Source organism: Colius striatus, chromosome 8 (assembly GCF_028858725.1).
Source record: "Colius striatus isolate bColStr4 chromosome 8, bColStr4.1.hap1, whole genome shotgun sequence".
Lineage (NCBI taxonomy): Eukaryota > Metazoa > Chordata > Aves > Coliiformes > Coliidae > Colius > Colius striatus.
In genome coordinates, this window is record NC_084766.1 from 17,048,782 (window position 1) to 17,069,339 (window position 20,558).

The 20,558-nt window shown below is 41.0% G+C and overlaps 1 protein-coding gene across 1 annotated transcript in view; it reads left to right on the plus strand.

Moving 5' to 3' along the window:
• Positions 1 to 20,558, plus strand: part of PCDH15 (protocadherin related 15) — a 495,784-nt gene that overhangs the window by 287,501 nt on the left and 187,725 nt on the right. Inside the window, exon 11 of the mRNA XM_062000927.1 lies at positions 14,143 to 14,349. Within this exon, the coding sequence (XP_061856911.1) occupies positions 14,143 to 14,349 (207 nt within the window). The remainder of the gene's footprint in view (positions 1 to 14,142; positions 14,350 to 20,558) is intronic.

The window sequence follows — 20,558 nt, forward strand, 5'->3', positions numbered from 1 at the left end:
CGTTTCACAGTTGCTTGGGGTTTCTTTGTTCCTTCCAAACAGCATTGGTTCAAATGTACTTCAACACTGTGCCACAGCTGTGAGGGATATTTTTAAGAATATCCTTACAGAGTGTCTTCTGTATCTTAGGTGCCTATCTCAAAAATCTGTTATCCTCAGGTGGTGTTTCAGTCAGACTGACATTAACCTCATGACAGATAATACCATAGAAACAATTGTATAGCGGGATTGTGTTTCCTTGTTGTTTAGGTGGTAACAAAAGGTCAATGCCATGTTCCAGAGTTGAACAGACTGTTTGAAATTCCAGTGTTATGAAAAAATTGTTTTGGGGTCCCATTCTTCAAGAAGTGCCATTGAACTTTGCAGCAGTATTATCTGCTCTGTTTACTTTTCACGCTTGAATCTTTGACTGGAGTGTGATTTCCAGTTTCTATAAGGCTTTCCGCTACCGAATTGGCTGCGGCATTTATATTGGTTGTGACAAGGCACAGGAGATTGGACTAAGTCAGTTGTACTTGCTTTGAGTCTCCACATAGAGTCTGAGTATCAGCTAGACCAAATTCTATGTTAAGGAATGTGTGATGCTTAGCTACAAATACAAAGTATCATTCACTGGTGCACACCTTTGGTGGCATGAATTCTATAGTGATACTGGCATGGCATGAATTTGTGTGTCGCTTCTCCTGAGTTGGTGCTTTGGTTCTGCAAGAACTCTTCCAGTATGTGTATCAGCTGTTGCAGTATAGTTAAGCTCTTTGCAACATGCATGATTTTCCCTGATACAGATCTCAGCAGAAATTACAAAAAGTGATACTCTTCTACTACTTCTGTTGGAGGTTAATTAGTTTCTCTGTTCCTGTTGGGAAATTCCTTGATCTGTCCATTGCTCTCAAGGCTCTTAAAAAGTTTACTGAATTACATGAGAAGAAGGCATAGCTTTAGTAACAGTCTCAGAATCAAACTGTGGACAAGTGTGCAATTTGAAGGCAGAGAGTAAAGTGTCTGTATGTGGTTTTGTAAGATCTATTAATTGAACAGACTGTTTTCTATTCAGAGTGGAAGTACAGAGAGACTGGTGAGGATGCTTTGCCAGTCACTAGCACATGCAGAGGGCAAGGCTAAATGATCTATAAAACAGGTATGTCATTGATCACAGCCCTAGGCTGAGGTCTTCTGCTTTTTAAGAAACTCGGGAATGTTCTCAGTGGTTGAAATACTACAATTAAAAAGCTTATTATATTCCTGAGCTGTTACAGAATCCTTGCTCAGATAGGCAGGCATCTCTGGAGATTGTCCAGTCCAACTCTTCTGCTCAGGTTAAGGGTGGGTTGGGTGTTAACTGTCTCTAAGACTAAGAATTCCATAGCAACCCGGCCCACTGTTTGACTACTCTGGGACTAGAAGTGTTTCTTCTTATGTTTAAATGCACTAACTTTTTCATTTTTTTCCCCCAAACTGGTCTCAGCATTGCAGATATCTCACCAGTGATAGTAGTACTCACTGTCTGGTTTAGGCCAAACTAGGAACAAATAACTATGATTAGCCATAAGTAAGGGCCTTGATAATATCCTAAGGACAGGGAGGGCTCGATTGCCCCTTATGGTCCTAGGCAAAACAGACAAGACTACTCGCGGAAGAAACCAGAAATTAATTTAACCCATCAACAACCAAAAAAATAACAAATAGAAACAACACAGAGTGGTACAATGATGAAGAGCACAACCAGCCTTTTAATACCGTCTTCCCTCCACCCCTCCCTTCTTCCCCGAGCTCAGAGCCATGTCATTACTTCCTCTTCCTCTGAACGGCACAGGGGGTCAAGGAATGGGAATTTGGGTCAGTCTTTTCCTGATTGTTACTGCCACTTGTCTCTCCTCAAGGCAGATGGACTCCTCATTGGCCTCCCTGCTCCAGCTTTAGATCCCTGCATGGGCTGCTCCAACGTGTGTTCATCCTGAGGGCTGCAGCTCCTCTCTGCCTCTCGTGTGGGGCTGCTCTGCGGCGCGCAGGCTCCAGCACGGCCTGCGCCATGGCCGCCTCCCCACACAGTCTCCTGCCCATCTGGGCACTCAGAGCTGCTGGTGGCTCTCAGTCCTGTCATGGCCCTGCATAGGTTGCAGGGGCACAGCCTGCATTCTCAACAAAGCTTGCAGAGGAATCTCTAGTCTGGTGCTCCTTCTTCCTTCCTCCTTCTCTGACTGTGGGGTCCACATTGTTACCTCCATCGTGTATCAGTCTTACATCTCCTCTTCTGCTGCAGATTTCCCTTCTTGAATAATGATTACAGAGGCACCAGATTTGCCCAACCAGGATGTAGGTGGTTCGACCTCTGAGCCAGGGGACGTTTTGAGAACTGCTTATGACGACCAGCACTGCAGCTCCCTCTCCCTGTTACCAAGCAAAAAGTGGCTACACCGAAACCCATGACATCGACCCACTGACAATGCTTTTCCTAATGCAGCACAAGTTTGCTGCAAGGACATTTTACTCAATCCACCAGGACCCCATGTCCTGCTCTGAAAAGCTACTTTCAAGTTGTTTGGCCCCTAACGTGTAGTAGTGCCTGGGCTTATCTGTCCCCAGGCAAGACAGGAAGACTTGACATCTTCCTTTTTTTGAACTCCATGAGACTCCCATCTGCCTATTTGTGCAGCCAGTCAAGGTTCCTCTGAATGGCAGCACATGCCTCTGGCAAATAACCACTTCTCCCAGTTCTGTATCACCTACAGACTTATTAAGGGTGTACTTGGTCCCATCCTCTGAGTCATTAATAAAGATGTTAAACAGTGGTGGCACAACTATCAACCCCTGGATACACCTCTGTAAACTGACCTCCAGCTGGACTTCGTACTGTGGAATCAGAACACCATTTACCCAGAAATTCAGCCTGTTTTCAGTCCACCTCATTGTCCATCTATCTAGTCAGTGTTTCACTAGTTGATTTATGAGCTCATATGGAGACAGTGTCAAAAACATTATTCACGTCAAGATAAATAATATCCACTGCTTTCCCCATACCCATCAAGCCATCCATCTCATTGTAGAGGCCTGTGAGGGTGGTCAAGCATGAATTGCTCTGCATAAACTCACACCAATGATCTCAACCTCATTCTTGTCCTTCATATGGTTGGAAGTTGTTCCCAGGATTCTTTGCTCCACCATAACCTTCCTTAGCATTAAGGGAAAGTTGACCAGTCTGTAGTTCCCTGGATCTTCCTTTTTGTCTTTCTGGAAGACAGCAGTAACATTTGTTTTTTTTTGGACCTCAAGAACCTCTCTTAATTGCCACATACCTTTTAAATGTAGTAGAGGAGTCTTAGAGTGACACCAACCAACTTCTTTAGCATGTATGAGTGCATCCCATGAGGTCCTCTGCATTCATTGTGTCCTGTTTGTTTAAATACATCCCTAATCTGATCCTCCTCAGTCTTCCTTGCTCTAGACTTTTCTGTGGGCCTCAGGGATGGAGATTACTGAAGGCAGGTCTTACCTGTAGAGACTGAGATGAGTGATATTGAGTATGGCAGCCTTTTCCATGTCCTCTGTCACTCTGTCCCACTCAGCAGAAGTCCTACATTCTCCCATATTCCTTTTGCTGCTGCTGAACCTGTAGAAGCCTTCTTGCTGCCATTCAGTTCCAGGCGGGCTTTGGCTTTTCTCAACCTGCATGTTAATGCTGACCTGCATGGTCAGTGTTTCTGTAGTCCTCCTGCATCACCTGTTGCTTGTTCCAGTTCTTGAAGTCTTCTTTTTTTATGTTGGGAGTTTTCTCAAGAACTCCTTGCCTACTCACACAGGTCTACTGCCAAATTTCCATAATTTCCTAGTCAAGATAGAACATTTTGGACTCGGAGAAAGTGATTTTTGAAAGTCAACCAGCTTTCTTGTGCCTTACTTCTCTCTAAGGCCATATCCAATTAGATCCTGCTAAACAGGTCCCTGAATCAAGCCAAAGTCTACTCCCATATTCTGTGCCTTAGTGTACAGATGCTTCAGGGATGGAGGTGTAGGCTTATGGTCATGCTGACTTCTCAGAAAGGCTATGAGAGCTCTACCCACTATGCTGTCCTACTGGCATTCTCTTGTTTATGTATATATGAAGGACATTCTCTTCAGCACTGCTGTAATGATTATGGGGTCCCTCCTGCTCGTAGCACCCTGCAGGCTTTGGTGGCTGGCCTAGGCCCATCACTTCCTTGCTTGGTTATTGAGCATCATCTGCTTACCAGGTTGATTAGCTGATTGGTGTAGATGATGTTGGCCCGCCCCTACTATTCTGATAGTAAAGACAGGATTGACTGTAGAACCATAGATGGACTTTGCATGATCAAATGAGTTGGTGATAAAATGTCTGATAAAATGAGACATAGTTTAAAAATAAAGTGAAAAAAGTCAGAAAAGTCATCTTAGCAAACACAAAATGATGGGTCCTGGCTTGATTTGGGAATGAGATCTTGGCACTGTAACTGATGACTGAGTCTGAAGGTTGGCTCAGTGATCTCGGGCTCTCAAAAAAAAAGCAAATTAAACATTAGAAATCATAAGGAAAAATAAAGAACAGAAAATACACACACAAAAAAATCACTGCAGAACTGTACAGATCCAGATACTCTAATATGTCTTGACCATGGTGCATATCTCTAATCTCGATCATAGGACAGAACAGAACTGATGCAGATTCATATCAGGTGAGAAAGATATGGTAAACATCTGTAAAATATAGTGTCACAGTTCAGAGAGTGAAGAGGAATCAATAGTTCACTGTCTCCTGCAATGCAAGAGCTTTGAGTTATCAAACAAACCAAGGAGGTGACAAGTTTAAATCAGACAAAATACGATTATTCTTCATCCAATATAGCTTGTGTACTTTGACAGGCAGTGATGAGGGGCTGAAAGTTGACATGGGCTCAAGAGGAGGCAGGGCTGTCTTGTGGAAGAAATGTCTATTGCTATGAAAAGAAATCCAGGGAAATGCGAGCTGCTTACATTTTTCTACAGACTTCTGTCTTTGGGTGCAGCTGCAAACATGATTTTGCACTGGATGGATTATTAGTCTGATTTGGTAAAATTCTTCTTATGATGTTCCTTCATTATGAGTTTCAGAAAAACACAGTGTTAACAGGCAATGAGAAGACATGCATCATTTGAGGCTCACTAGAAAATTCCTGGGCTGCTGTAACCAAAATGGGCCAAGGCCCTTGTTTTCTGAGATAGAAGTAGTCCAGAGTTATCTCATTTTTTTAAAATCTTAATCTTTGCAATGTCTGCTAAGTGTTTGTAGTAATGTCAGCCTCCAGCTCTTCTCGTCTTTTTTTGATCTCTTGGCTCCTTGCATCTGTTGACCTTTATTTGTCGTTGCTGTAATTTCTCTCTCTTCCAGTGTTATATTAAAGAATGTATTTTCTTGCAGTTTAGAGGATTTGTCATTCTTTGCTCCTCTAAATTTTAAAATGATGCAAATAGGGATTTCAGCATGAAGAATAAAAGCTCATTTAGTTTAATCAATGTGATAGACTTACTAGTTTGAAGTACATGTCTGGTCTGCAGCAGTTGAGAACTTGGAGAAAACTTCACAGTGGTTGCTATTGAATAGGTGTCTAGAAAGTAATGTATATGGTAAAAAGCTCATCTTCCTAAATATTGGTATTTCTCTCTAATTTTGTTTGAGTACAAAATTGCAAATAAAAATACAGACCCTATGACAAGTAGGGTTTTCAAAAAATATTTTGCTCTTCTTCTGGAACTGCTTTGTTTTTCTCTCTCCCTTTTGAAACACAACTGAAGATAGTCTCCTCTGACATTCTTGTACAACAGTAGGGAGGTATCAGCTATGATGGGAAACAGGATGATTGCTCTACCTCAAAATGAGCTGAACAAATGAGAATGTTTTTGTACTCATGGTGACTGATCAGAAAAAGAATGGAAGAAATGTATTTTCATTAAATAGTTGCTTGATCCAGTTCCTGGCAATGATGAAATCTTCAAAATCAGTAGTTGAGTTGAACTGCTGTTACTCTTCTGGAGGTATTAAGGGCAACAACTATTTCTTAAATTGGCTTTTCAAATCTTTACGTGAATTTGGTATTCAATTACTTCTCTTGGTTTATCACTGTCACAGAGGTGTACCTAGTCTTAGTAGTTTGGAAATTTCTGTTCTCTTTGGGAAGGCATTTTTCATGTCTTGTGTGAAAAATAGTGAGGGATGTTCATGTAGGATTGAAAATCTGAGTGCAGTGACAGATTTTGTGTTGATGAAGAAGAAGGGCATGGTGGGAGGAAGGGAGCAGGAAAACCAAGCCCTTTCCTGAACATCAAGAAAATAGTTTTTCCTATTAGCCTTTCTCCAAGGGTATCACATGCATATTGAAATGAGTGTTTTTCCCATATTTAGCAGCATCTCAGCATGGCATATGTTTTTCCTTGCCTTTGGAGCACTGTTACAGATATATATTGAAAAGACAAGTGGCTGTAAGTTTAGGTTGACCCTAAATTATGTGCCATCACTCACAGGATAATGAAAATATTAAAATCTATACATGGTAAGTTCTGTAATGTCTCCTATTTAGAGTAGTAGATGTATTACCTCTCTGCAGTAGACAGGCTTTTTTTTTTTTTTTTAATTTAAACATAAACATCCAATGCTTAAAACTTGGCATAATGGCTCTATAGTTGGCATTTTCTTTAGACAAAGTTTCGTTATTTGGAAAGAGTAGCTCTAAGTGTTACTGTTCCTTGCACTACAGCATGATAAGCTGACACTGAAGTCACCCTTGATACATGACGAAAAATGTATGATTTGAGTTTATTTAAGCATAGTGTCTAGACACATTCTGTGCCAATTTCATTTCACTGCCATATCATAAGCTTCACTGACAGTAAAGTCATATTTCTTCTATATTCTAAAGCTACTCTGTGCTTCTTGTCCTTAAGCCAATTTTTAATCAATTTCAGTAGGTTTTTCTTTATGCTCTACTTTCTGACTTCATAAATTAATCCAGTGTGTGATATGCAATCCTAAAGCTTACCCTAAATCTAGATAAATAATGTCACTAGTTTCACCTTTGTCTCCTAGTTCAATTGTGCACTTAAAAGAAGCATCTCTATCAAACCTTACATTCTTTCTCTATATCTGTGCTGACTGGTCCTTTTAAAATTACATTTATCTAAATCTAATAACATATATTTTATATATCTATAATGTATAAAAATATAATGTTTCCATCATCTTCACAGCTTGATGTCAAGTTTCAGTTTGAGTGTCTGAAGTTCCCCGACTCTTTCCTTGTTCTTTTATTAAACAGAAAATCTGAAGTGACCTGCTTGCAGTTTTCTAGTACTACAGCTCCTTCAGTAAGCTATGAATTGTGTATGCTGGAGGCTTTCCTTAATTCTTTTATTGTCTCTCTTGAAATGCTAAAGTACAATCAATGGCAGGGGAAACACAGAGAATTTGGGTGGCCTTTGGAAAGAGGATGAGTGCGAGATTTGAAGCACTTAGAGCAACAGAATTTGCCAGTTAGGGTTCTTTCAGGCATGCTTGTGAAAATGCAACTGGACCAATGTTGTAACTTCCAGGAGGCACAAATATGATTGTCAACCAGGCATTGTCTCTCTCTTTGGTGTATGTGAAAGAGTCTCTAGTAACCTGCTAGGAGTTCTCTCTGTCCTCTTTAGGTTGGCATTTTCTGGCAGTAGAGTTTAATATTGTTATGTTTACAGCATGCTTAAGTGGATGCATCAATTCTAAATTCAAACTTCCTACAGCAGAACAACATGTTCATTTACCTTTCAGAAAAAACAATGGTCAGTTTTTAGATATATTGTGAATCTTCTTCAAAAAGCATTCCAGTTCTTTGTTTGCTTAATGTGATTATTAAATATCTAAAATGCAGTGTCAGTTTTGTTTTGGCACGAGTTTGTATGCATGATAGTGCAGATATCTCGTAAACTTTATCTCAGTCTTAAGCTAAACATTTATGTATTGGCAGATATGTGTCATTATTTCTGAAATGGAAGAATATTATTCTATGCAATTATCTCCAAGTAAGCCATATTTTTGGATGTTATAAAAAAATCAGAATAACCATGGAATAAAAATATAAAGTTATATTTATCCATCAAAGAAATTTTTTATCTAGTTCTCTGTATGTCATGAGTGATAACAAATGTACGTTCAAGTACATTGTTGTGACTTAATGCATTTTGCATACTGTGTCCTGCAGGGAAAGGCAATGATTTGATCTCACTTTCACAGAAAAAATATCCAGAAGCTAGTGTGGTTTCTATAGGTATAACAGGCTTGGACTGCAGAAGCGGGACAACAGTGTCTATTGTAAGTCATTCTGCTGTATGATTGTCTTAGGAGAGATACTTCAAGGTAAACTATTCAAACTTTCATTCCAACAATTCCAACAATTTCTTGTGAAATCCCTATAATTTTCCCTTCTTATCTTCTGAGCCATATCAGTTCTGTCCAAGTGTTAGGTGACAGGCAAACGTTACCTTTCATATTGACCATATGAGATCTTTTGGAGGAGGGATGAGCAAGTTTTCATCATGGGTGCTGCTGAGATACTTAAAGGTCTCAGCAGTGTCTTGTGAGATTAGTTGCTGCTACAGTTGCGGAGTACATGAAATGATACTGTTAAATAGCTAACAAAGAAATATGCTTCCAATGAGAGCCCCTTTACTCAGACCTCTCCTGCAGTTTACCAGAGATGGGTCACACTGGGCAGTTGCCTGAGGCACCATTTATCAGCATTGTGACCTCATCCAAACCTGTGGATCTGCTGTCTCTGGAGGAAGCATCGACCTTTGCTTTCCTTAAGTCACAGATGCTGCTGTATCTAATTTTGCCTGGCCCTTGAGAAAGTCCTGAGGTTGGCACTGACATTTATTGTTTGGTACTGGTGACAAGTTTGGTGGGTAGGGCCGCAGAGCCCGGTGCGTTCATACCTGTCACCTCCCGAGCCTGAACCCTGCGAGTCTGTGGGCATCTGCTATAGACCTCCCAGCCAGAGCAGTGAGGTAGATGAAACATTCTGTAAGCCATTGTTCTTTGTGGGGACTTAAACTTCCCAGGTATCTACTAGAAATAAAACACAGCAGAGACGGAACAAACCAGCAGGCCATCTGGGGAAAGGCAACTATGAAATTATTAAGTTCACTATTCATAGAGATGTTAGGAGGCATGGCAGCAAAACTGACACTTTAGATTTCAAAAGGCAGACTTCAACATATTTAGGCGGTTACTTGATAGAATCTCTTGGGAGTCAGTTTTGAAGGGTATAGGAGTCCAGGAAGTCTGGATATTTTTTAAGAAGGAAATCTTAAAGGCCCAGGAACAGGCCATCCCCACATGCCCTAAGATGAGCCAGTGGCAAAGAAGACTAGCCTTGCTGAATAGGGAGATTTGGCTTAAAATCAGGGGAAAAAAAGAGTTTATGGTCTCTGAAAGAAGGGGCAAACCATTCACAATGAGTTGTTAGGTTATGTAGGGAAATAATTAGAATGTCAAAAGCCCAGCTAGAAGTCAAACTGGCTTTAGAGGTAGGGAAGAGTGGCTGGAAAGCTGCCAGGCAGAGAAGGACCTGAGAGTGTTGGCTGACAGCTGGCTGAACATGAGCCAGCAGCATGCCCAGGTGGCCAAGAAGGCCAATGGCATTCTGGGCTGTATCAGGAACAATGTTGTCAGCAGCAGGAGGGAGGTGATCATTTCCCTGTACTTGGCTTTGGTGAGGCCACACCTTGAATACTGTGTCCAGTTTTGGGCCCCTCTCTATAAGAAGCACATTGAGGCACCGGAGAGGATACAGAGGCGAGCTACCAAGCTAGTAAAGGATTTGGAGAATGTCTGAGGAAGCTGGGGCTGTTTAGCTTGGAAAAAAGAGACCTTATCACTGTCTACAAGTCTCTGAAAGGAAGTTTTAGCGAGGCAGAGATCAGTCTATTCTCCCTAGTAACAAAAAATAGAACAAGAGGAAACAGCTTCAAGCTGCACTAGGGGAGGTTCAGGCTGGATATTAGGAGGAATATCTTTACTGAAAGGGTTGTCAGGCATTGGAATGGGCTGCCCAGGAAGGTGGTGGAGTCATTGTCCCTGGAGGTATTTAAGAGACAGGTGGGTGTTGCACTTAGAGAAATGGTCTAGTGGTTGATAGGACTGGGACTAAGGTTGGACTCAGTGATCTTAAAGGTATCTTCCAGCTGAAACTATTCTATGATTCAATGAGTTGAGTGCTGAAGCTTTGGGGATTTCCAGTCCTACCTTGATACATCAATTTCTGGATTAACTCTGGAAAGGAGGGACTTTTACTGGCAGTTTCCAAAGTTTGGGGTTTTTTTTCCCTGTGTGACTGGTGTCTTTTAAAAGAAAACTTAATTAAATGATAAAAAAGGCAAACTGGATGTGGTAGTCTTGTGGTTGACGACCTGCTAAGGATGTCAACTGAGTTTTTTATTAATTACTAAAGGTGTCATAACCTGCTTTAAACAAAGAAACAATTTTGATAGAACCATAGAATCATAGAATCATGGTGGTTGGAAGGGACCTTTAGAGATCATCCAGTCCAATCCCCTGCCAAAGCAGCTCCACCTAGATCAGGTCACACAGGAATATGTTCAGGTGGGTCTTGAAGACCTCCAGAGCAGGAGACGCCACACCCTCCCTGGGCAGCCTGTTCTACTGCTCACTAACCCTCACAGTGAAGTAGGGTTTTTTATGTTTAAGTGTAACTTTTTGTTTTTCCAGCTTCGTCCCATTACCCCTTGTCCTGTTGCTAGCTACTATAGAAAAAAGGGATGTCCCAACCTCCTGACACCCACCCTTTAGATATTTGTAAATATTAATAAGATCCCTCCTCAGTCTCCTCTTCTGTAGACTAAACAGCCCCAGTTCCTGCAGCCTTTCCTCATAAGGAAGATGTTAACACTTTTTTTTTTAGTCCTTTTTACTTGACATTCAATCAGGACATGCAGCAGCAGCAGGGCTTGGTTTTTGTGGCTGAGCAACTGATTGAGGTTATCCAGGTGGTCCACGGGTTCCTAGACCATGAGGAGCAGAGAAGTGAGGAGACCCTACAGGGTGCTGGCAGCTCTCAGGAGGGGATAATCCTGCTGGGAGAGAGAGCCACAGCAACCGTGGGGGATTTAAACATTCTCCAGGGAGCACAAACGACGAGGATGGGCAAACAAGGCCTGACGTGGCAGTTTGTGCAGGCAGGGTGAGCAGCCAGGCAGAGAACAATCCCACAGACCACAGAGAGTGCCACAAGTTGGAGAAGTGCTCCTAGCTTAAACCCACAAGAGGTTGGGCATTTGTCTCAGAGCTAAAGCCAAGGCTCAGATGGAGAATACGCTGGTGAAGATTGACGCATCCACCCAGACAGAGCCGGTCAGAAAGGATGCTTCAGTGCAGGTAGATTGCAGGGATTGTTCAGGATGTTTAGGTACATCTGCTGCTGAGGTGAGTATGTCATAGGTGCCTTCAAGTTCAAAAGCTGCAGTGTCTGGTGAAAGCTGCAGGAAACCATTAGTAGACCGTGTAGTATTAGAAGAGCAGAGGTGGAGACTGACAGATGATTCCACAACCAGGTACAAGCCTCCAGTGAAACTGGAATGCCTTGGACCCTGTAACAATGAAAAAAAAAGGACTCTTCTTCATAACCCTCCCTCCAGTGTACCAATTACAAATAAGTATGAGACATTAGCGATGGCAGACATAAACGAGCAAAGTCCAGGAGAGGAAAACTCAGCAAACAATTCACCACCAGCTGATCTACCAGCAACAGGCAATGGGCACCGTCAAAAGAAACAACAGGTACTCATTGTGGGCCACTCATTGCTATAAGGCACTGAGAGACCCATCTGTCGATCGGATAAGGAGTCACGAGAGGTGTGCTGCCTGCCAGGAGCCAAGATCTGTGATATTGCTGAGAGAGTGCCATGGCTCGTCAGGGACACGGGCTACTATCTCCTACTCCTTTTCCACGTGGGTGTGAATAATGTAATGAGACATGATGTTTCCAGAATCAAGAAGGATATTAAAACTCTGGGGAAGCAAGTGAAGGGTAGAGGGGTACTAGTTATTTTCTCTTTCATCCTGTCCACCAGAGGAAAAAGGGAAGCCACAAACGCAAAAATTGCACGAGTTACCTCCTGGCGAAGAGGTTGGTGCGAGGGAGAAGGTTTTGGTTTTTATGACAATGGAACCCTCTTTGTGGACTGGAATTTGATAGGCCAGGGTGAAATATACCAGTCTCACAAGGACACTGGGATATTTGGGAATCGACTGGCTAACTTGATCAAGAGGGCTTTAAACTGAAGGACTTGGGTAGTGGGGGGAGAAATGGCAAAGAACAAGCCATCCTGCCTCACAGGGAAACAGGGCAGGGCAGGGAAGGCAATGATGAGTGCTCCTCAGCTGCACACCAAGATGAGATGCAGAAGGCTGACCACCCTGAGAGAGTATCAGATCAGGGAGGATCCTCTTGCATCCATCCAGGGAAACCTGTGTGTTTGAGTAAGCCCCTGCGTTGCCTCTACACCAGCACACGCAGCCTAGGGAATAAGCAGGAGGAACTGGAAGTTCTGGAGAGAGTCCAGTGCAGGGCCACCAAGATGATCAGCAGACTGGAGCATCTTCCTTATGTGGAAAGGCTACAGGACCTGGGGCTGTTTAGTCTACAGAAGAGGAGACTGAGGGGGAATCTCATCAATATTTACAAATATCTAAATAGTGGGTGTCAGGAGGATGGGACATCCCTTTTTTGTGTTGTATCTAGTGACAGGACAAGGAGTAATGGGTTGAATTTGGAACACAACAAGTTCCATTTAAACATAAGGAAAAACTATTTCACTGTGAGTGTGAGTGAGCACTGGCACAGGCTGCCCAGGAAAGGGAACACAAAAAGTTCTATAATAGAAAGTTTTACCATCAATAGCATGCTATTGCTGCTTGGTGAGAATCCAAAGCTTGATGCTGCTATACAGGGTGTCTAAAGAAGAAATTAGAAATAGCTAGTTGATGAAATAAAAAAGAAAGCTCCTCAGATGTTCGATTTGAAAGATGAGAAATTATCTGTTTTGAAATTGGGGAAATACCAGAATGAATATAAAATCTAAAAACAAAAAGCACTCTCAACAACAATAATATTTTTTACACCTGAAATGTTTATTGAAAAACTTCGGCAGAACGGTAGTAGCGCACTGTTGTTGTGTTTACAGGGCCTCTGCTTACAGATTTTGCCAATGAAGCCATAGGAGTGGGAGACTGTCTTACAGTACCCTACTATTGTCTTGCTACAGGTGTATAGTTTAAATTGATTTCATCTTTATAATTTAAAGAATCTAATTACTTCTTGTCTTCTACTTCCCTTATTTATTTAGTTTAATTAGTCATATGGAGTAAATTCAAAACATAAACAAGCAACTGAAATTGTACATTTATATTAATTAGCACACTGGAATGAGCAATTAGTGTTTTTATGTTCAGGAAGTTTGAAAATAAGGATAAATCAGGTGAAACTGTATTAGTGAGTAAATGTTGATAGGTGAGATGTTGCCATTGAAAAGTGGGGCTTACTAATCAAAGTAAAGAATTTTGCTTGACATTCAAAAGTAGTGAAAGCCAAAATTAAAATTCTATTAATCTAACACTAGAAAGATGGATTTGGAGGAAGAAGAGTCATATCCAGGGCAATATGTTCTTCCAGTATCTGTAGCAAGTATCGTATGGCCATTTGTACTGTCATCATCTTTTAGTTTCATCTCTCACACTGATGGTGTAGGTGTAGTTTCTTGTAGTACAAGCAGCAGTTTCCAGGTTTTTTTAATCTTTTGAAGATTTTTCCAGAACACTCAATACTGGTAGTTTAAGGATCCGTGTTTGCGTGTGTGCTGTACAGCTTGGAGTTTCATTGAGGCTATTTAAAAGGTTATAGTGATAGAAGGTCTTTTTGTTCTTCTAGCTCACTTTTGTTTGGTATTTCTCCTTTTTCATAATGCTAAATTTCATTATAAGGTTATCCTTACATCACTCATTTTTATAACTGGATTGTAATTCTTATATATCAGCCAACATCAGCTAGTAACTGTAGTTTTACTCAGGTGAGAGTCTTTGACAAATGAGATGGTTTTTTTTAGGCTGAACAAGACAATGGCCACCCTCTTCCTGCCTTTGCCAACCTGCATATTGAAGTCCTTGATGAGAACAATCAGAGCCCTTACTTCACAAGATCTACATACGAGGGCTTCATCCTCGAATCCTCTCCAGTGGGAACGACCATCTCTGCTAATAAGAATCTGACTTCTCCACTACAAATTGTGGTGTTGGACAATGATGTGGAGGAGGTAAGTTTCAGCCTTTTGTGTTGTCATACTACTGTTTACAGTTTTATTAGTTTCAGAGTTCTTTTTGGTTTTTTATTTAGAAAAAACTGTTTTGACCAATAAAAAATCTTGCTATTCTTGTTGTGGTTTCTTTTTTGTTTTTGTTTTGAGTTCAAATACTTTTGAAAATACATCTGTATTGAAAACCTAATCTATATTTTACTCAGCTCTCCTTGTGTTATGTTAGAGATGATGGATGCTTAGCTCAATGAGGAAAAATAATGTGTTTTGTGAGAAGAATGAATCTGCCAAACACTTTGGGGAAATGGGAGAGACAAGCTCAGAGTGAAAGGAAGTAGTAGTCAGAACAAACCAGGAAGAAGAGGAATAGGAGGGCAGGAGGCTAAAAGTTCAATCCATTCTTTATTACTCAGCAACAGTGAGGCTTCTTCAAAAGAGTAGTAACCAGGTTGTCACAATACCTTACCTCTTGGGGCTGATGTTTCTTCTGTGCTCACCAAGACTGTGCTATTATATATTTCTTGATGTTTCTTTTTCCACTCATTGCTGTTGTCTCTGCAGTTAGCCCCATTGTTCTTTTTTATTTCTGTCCTTCTGTTCTCTTGTTATCTTCAGATATGCTAGGGAAGTGAAGTTGTAGGTATAGAGTTTGTAGTAATATTTGTAGTATATGCCAGTAGTCTTTAAGAAAGTTTTTAACCCAGTAATCTGAGAAGAATCTTCTAGTTTTGGAAGTTTGACTTTGACATAGGCAAATTCATTACTTATGAGAAGCAGAAGAGGCCATTGCCACACCTTCTACATTACTGTCTGCTTTGAAGTGATTTATTGTCCTAAGAAGCTTTTTTAAAGCCCAAGCTTGTATGGAATATCTCCTTCCTATCCTGAAACTATCTCAGTCAATGTTTTGACATTCATAACAATTGGCTGGTGGGCAAGTGGAAGTGGATGTTGGATCTGGCTTTCCTAGGGGCTGGATAAAAGGTACAGAGTGGATGCACGTGACAGTGATCAGTGGGCCTTGCTGGGGATTTCTATTCCTTGTGACATCATCTCATCAGCATTGCTTTTGCTAAGAACAAAGCAGTCTTTGTGCTTGATCAAATTAATAAGATCTTGTAGGTTGCTTACTGTGGGAATAAGAAAAGTGTGCAGGTGTCAGGTGTGTGCTTATTTTTACAGTACATTGTCTGATATGTTGTGTCCTGTAACATTTGCCCCAACACAACAGAGATCAAATTGTATCATTTAGTGTCTAGAATTATAAGTCCTTTTTAAGATAACTTGAGAGATTTTCTCAGCTGCTTTTAGTTCTGTGACCCTTATGTGTACCAAACAAAAAAACCTGAGCATATTTTTAGATGTTTTTAGCCTAAGCAAATTACTGTCTGGTTTATTTCATCCACACCTTCATGAAAGTGCTAATAAAACCATATGATTCAAATAGGCCTTGGTTCATATCTGTTTGTTACAGAAATCTGGAATTTTAGGGTACTGTTTATAACCACCTTATAACACACATGACTGCATGTTAATTTTAGAAAAATGGAAAGAGAGACTATTAATCACCTGGTAAGTGGAAGAGTGACACCGAGCAAGTCTGCCTGTGAGACTGATAGACTTGCACCTTAGATAGCTATGTTCTGAAACTTGGAGTAGGGTTTCTGGCAAGCTAGAGGGCTGATTGTGAACTATCTCTGCCTGGGTTGCTACACTGCCAGTTTGAGTGATGGACAGATGAAAATAATTTAAAAATCTCACTGTTAATCCACAATGTGCTGCTGTTGTTTCTGTTATCTGCAAGTCCACTGCTTTCCAGGGTCTGAGATATTTGCCTTCAAGGATTGATAGCTGCTATAGATATAAATATAAATTTAAATACTTATATGGCTGCTATTTATAGCTGCTAGGAGAATCCTGCTGGAATATCCTACTGTGCATAGAAAGTCCACAGTGGTAAAAGCAGTCACAAAGAATGGCTGGTGAGGGAGAGGTTGAATCTGCTGTGTTTGAAATATTTCAAAACAACACTTAATTAAAGAGAATTCAGTGTCCGTGTTCAGCCACTTAAATTTATGTGGCAATTTTCTCTGCCAGTGGTTTTTTTGACTCTTCTATTTCCTGATAGATGATACTACACTAAAGGAATGACAGAAAGACTTTGGACTTCATTAACCTCCAGAGCTGTTTCAGGTTACAGTTAACAGTACTCTGATTAACCTTTCCCTGGCAGTTGCACAACTCTACCCACAAAATGTCAAAGGCAGATCTTGGTTCAATGGTTCTTTGGTGCAACTACATATGACATCATATAAGAGACTGAAAAGTAAGATTACTTTGAACTGTTAATTAGTGAATTTGTGCTGACTTAGAATCACAGAATCTTAAGGGTTGGATCTCTAAAAACCATCTAGTTGAACTCCCCTGCCAGAGCAGGACCACTCACAGTAGGTCACACAGGAACTCGTACAGGTGGGTTTTGAATGTTCCCAGTGAAGGAGATTCAACAACCCATCTGGGCATCCTGTTCCAGTGCTTCGTCACCCTCACAGTGAAGAAATTCTTCCTTGTATTTCTTTGGAACCTCTTGTGTTCCAGTTTATACCCATTGCTGTTTGTCCTATCATTGGACATCACTGAGAAGAGCCTGACTCCATCCTCCTGACACCTCCCTTTATATATTTGTAAACATTAATGACGTCACCCATCAGTCTCCTCCAAGCGAAAGAGCCCCAGCTCCTTCAGTCTTTCATCATGAGAGATGTTCCACTCCCCTAATCATCTTGGTGGCCCTACACTGAACTCTTTCCAGCAGCTCCCTGTCCTTCTTGAACTGAGATGCCCAGAACTGGACACAATATTGTAGATGCAGTCTCACAAGAGTAGAGCAGAGTGAGAGGAGAACCTCTCTAGACCCGTTGCCCACACCCCTTCTAATACACCCCAGGATGCCATTGGCCTTCTGGGCCACAAGGGCACATTGCTGGGTTGTGCTCATCCTGCTGCCCACCAGCACCCCCACGTCCCTCTCCTCTACACTGCTCTCTAAGAGTTAATTCCCCAACCTGTACTGGTAGATGGGATTCTTCTTTCCCACATGCAAGACTCTACACTTGCCTTTGTTGGACTGCAGTACATTTCTCTGTGCCCAACTATTCAACCTGTCCAGGTCTCATTGAATGGCAACACAGTCTTCTGGTGTGTCAGCCACTCCCCTCAGTTTAGTATCATCAGCAAACTTGCTGACAGTGCCCTCTGTTCCCTCATCAAGGTCATTAATGAATAGATTGAACAGTACCGATCCCAGCACCAACCCCTGAATGACTCCACTAGACACAGGCCTCCAACTAGTCCCTGCCCCATTGGTTGCAACTCTCTGCCTTCTTCCCTTCAACCAGTTCACAATCCACCTCACTACCTGATCATCTAGCCCACACCTTCTCAGTTTTGCTGTGAGGATGCTGTGGGAGACAGTGTCAAATGCTTTACTGAAATCGAGATAAACCACATCCACTGCACTACCACCATCTAGCCATCCGGTTACATCTTCGTAAAAGGCTTTCTTGATTCTTAAGGCCAACCAGATCTGCCAGAGATGATGTGTCCTCACTTTTTCTGCAATGTTGTAGATTTATCTCAGGACATACAGAGATCTGCCTGCAGCTGCAGAGACAATGATCAGCCTTGTCCTGTGGTAGAAGTGTGCAATTCCTGTTGCACTGGCATCTCCTGGCTCATGTTAGCACAGCTCTTTTCCAGTCTATGAGATAGCGCAGTTGGAACATGAATGTGAGGAAGTCAGATTGAGCTGCCTGTGTGTAAATACATGTGTCAGTCAGTGATCAATGTAGTGCTTATAGCCTGTTGAAGGCATGAGATATCACCAGAGCAAGGTTGGCAGCGCTGCAACATTTAAACTGCAACCTAAAATAACCAAAAGAACTGACAGGTATGTCCTCACTGGGACTAGGTGGTAACTGAGGCTGGGTTAGTAAGCACAGGTAATGCTTGTTAACTTCTACAAGTCTTAATGTTTTGCTGGTTTCATTGTATCTTAGTAAATTACTGTATTGAGTAAGTAGGGATTGCTGATGAGAAGTTGATATGTGTCCTCTAAGTGCTTGTGCATGTTAGTTTCCAATAATGACACTGGCTAAACATAATGCATTCAGTCTTCTAATTGACAAATCAGATGAGATTATATTTCATATTGAAACAGCTCCCTCTCCTCAGATAAGCTCATAAAGAAAGTGGTCATCTTAACTGTGAATCTTAAAAAAACCCAGCACATTCTAAATTTAAACCCTATGGGAATTAGAATAGAGTCCTACTATAAACCTTAAAAAATTCATTTATAGATGTGACATTGCAAACAGACCTTTAACTAGAGCAGTACTGCCAAGTGCTGATATAATTAAGTGGTCTGTTTAAATGTCATAAATTAAATTAAGCCATACAAGTACCTTAAGACCTGAGTAAACCAAAGCTGCACTGAGGAATTTAAACAGTATGATCTGATAGCAGTTTACATAAGGCTTCTCAAGCCACTTGCTTCCTTACTCTTTTACTTCCGTGAGAGAGTACTAATTTCTTCTACTCTGGTGGTTAGGGTTGGTGAAAAAGCTACACAGTAATTGCCTTACTGCCTTGTATGCTAAATCTTGTTGAATTTCTCATTAAAAAAGGAGAAGTAAACCCCAAGTAAATTTCCAAGTTGAAAGAAGCTACTCAGCATTCATATCCATGATGCCCTACTCAGCTACCAGGGTGTTTACTGATACCACATACAGTGTCTCGATGAATAATCTTGGTGTATAAACTAATTTGTGCATTGCTTGTTAGAGCACAAAATTGATGTGTTGTTTATAAGGCATGCCAGCATGTGTTCAAAAGCATTTAACATGTCCCAGTACACATTCAGAACAGCACCTGAGCAGGAACTTCTGCTGGTGCTACAGGCCAGTGCAGCATTCCTGGGAAGTGGAATATGACGGTCAGTTATGACCATAGATTTCTCTCCAGGTGGTTTTCTACAAGACCAGTTTCTTGTTTTATGTCTCTATGGTCTGTGATCTTGAAGTCAAACTAAGTAGATCGTTGTTCAGCATCCCTATTGCCAGAGAACTTGTGGAAAATTTTAAAGAATTATTATTTTACATAAAGACATTTCCATAGCAACAGAAGAGGATAGAGCAAATAATGGATAAATTAATATAAATGTAAGTACAAGTGCAGGTTATGGATTTTCAATTATATATCCAGGTAAGGAAAAATAATAGCTTTTTTTTTAAATCCAGAAATACAGAAGAATTTTTAACACTGAAGCATTTTTCTCTAGTATTTGCCTGATTGCTTAGATCTTACACTGTTAGCGTTTGAAGTTGTTTCGCAGAGAGCAGTCTCGTGAGAGTTCTCATAATACTGCTATCTCTGTATAGTACTTCTGTGACACTCTAACAGTCATATTACAAGCTAATAATGCAAGAAATATTCTTTCCAAAGGTAATAGCTCATTAATACTGTTATTAAAACAAACAATGGGGAAAGACAAAGCAAAAGAGCTATTTCTCTCTCTTTAGGATTTATAAAAATAGGCTTTTCCTCTTCTGAACCTTTCTGCTTAAAAGGAAAAATGAAAACCTTATCATTGAATCACTACCGTAGGATTGTATTTCTTCCTATATTTGTGTAGGTGATTATTGAATGTTTTCTGCCTCCTGAAGCTATTCTTTCTTTCTCTGAGTTCTTCAGGGTCCTTAAGGAATTTGGATTTTGTATATCTGACCTGTTTTAAGCAAATGCAATTGCTAATTAGCAGAAGCATCGAAGTTGCTTACATTTGTTTCTTGCCCTCTCCCAGGAGTGGCTTATTTGTATGAGGAACAGAAGGGGATTTTTGTTGTCATTTCATTAAGGGAAGGGCATGGACCTCTGCATCTCAACATGACGAACTCTCAGAAGTATTGTAGCCCCTTTTAATGCTTGACTTTATAGTCATGCTTGTGACTCAGCCCTTGCTTTGTGCAGGGATTGGAGAAGTTTTGGTGGCAATTGAAAGAATTCAGAATTAAAGCACTGCTCAGCGTCCATCCAGGTTCTCTCATTAGTCTTTTGGCATCTTTTCCTCCCAAGTGGAGAGGACATATATGCCAAAGAGCTTTTTAATTATTATTTTTAATGGTACAATTAAGAATTATTTAAATTATCTC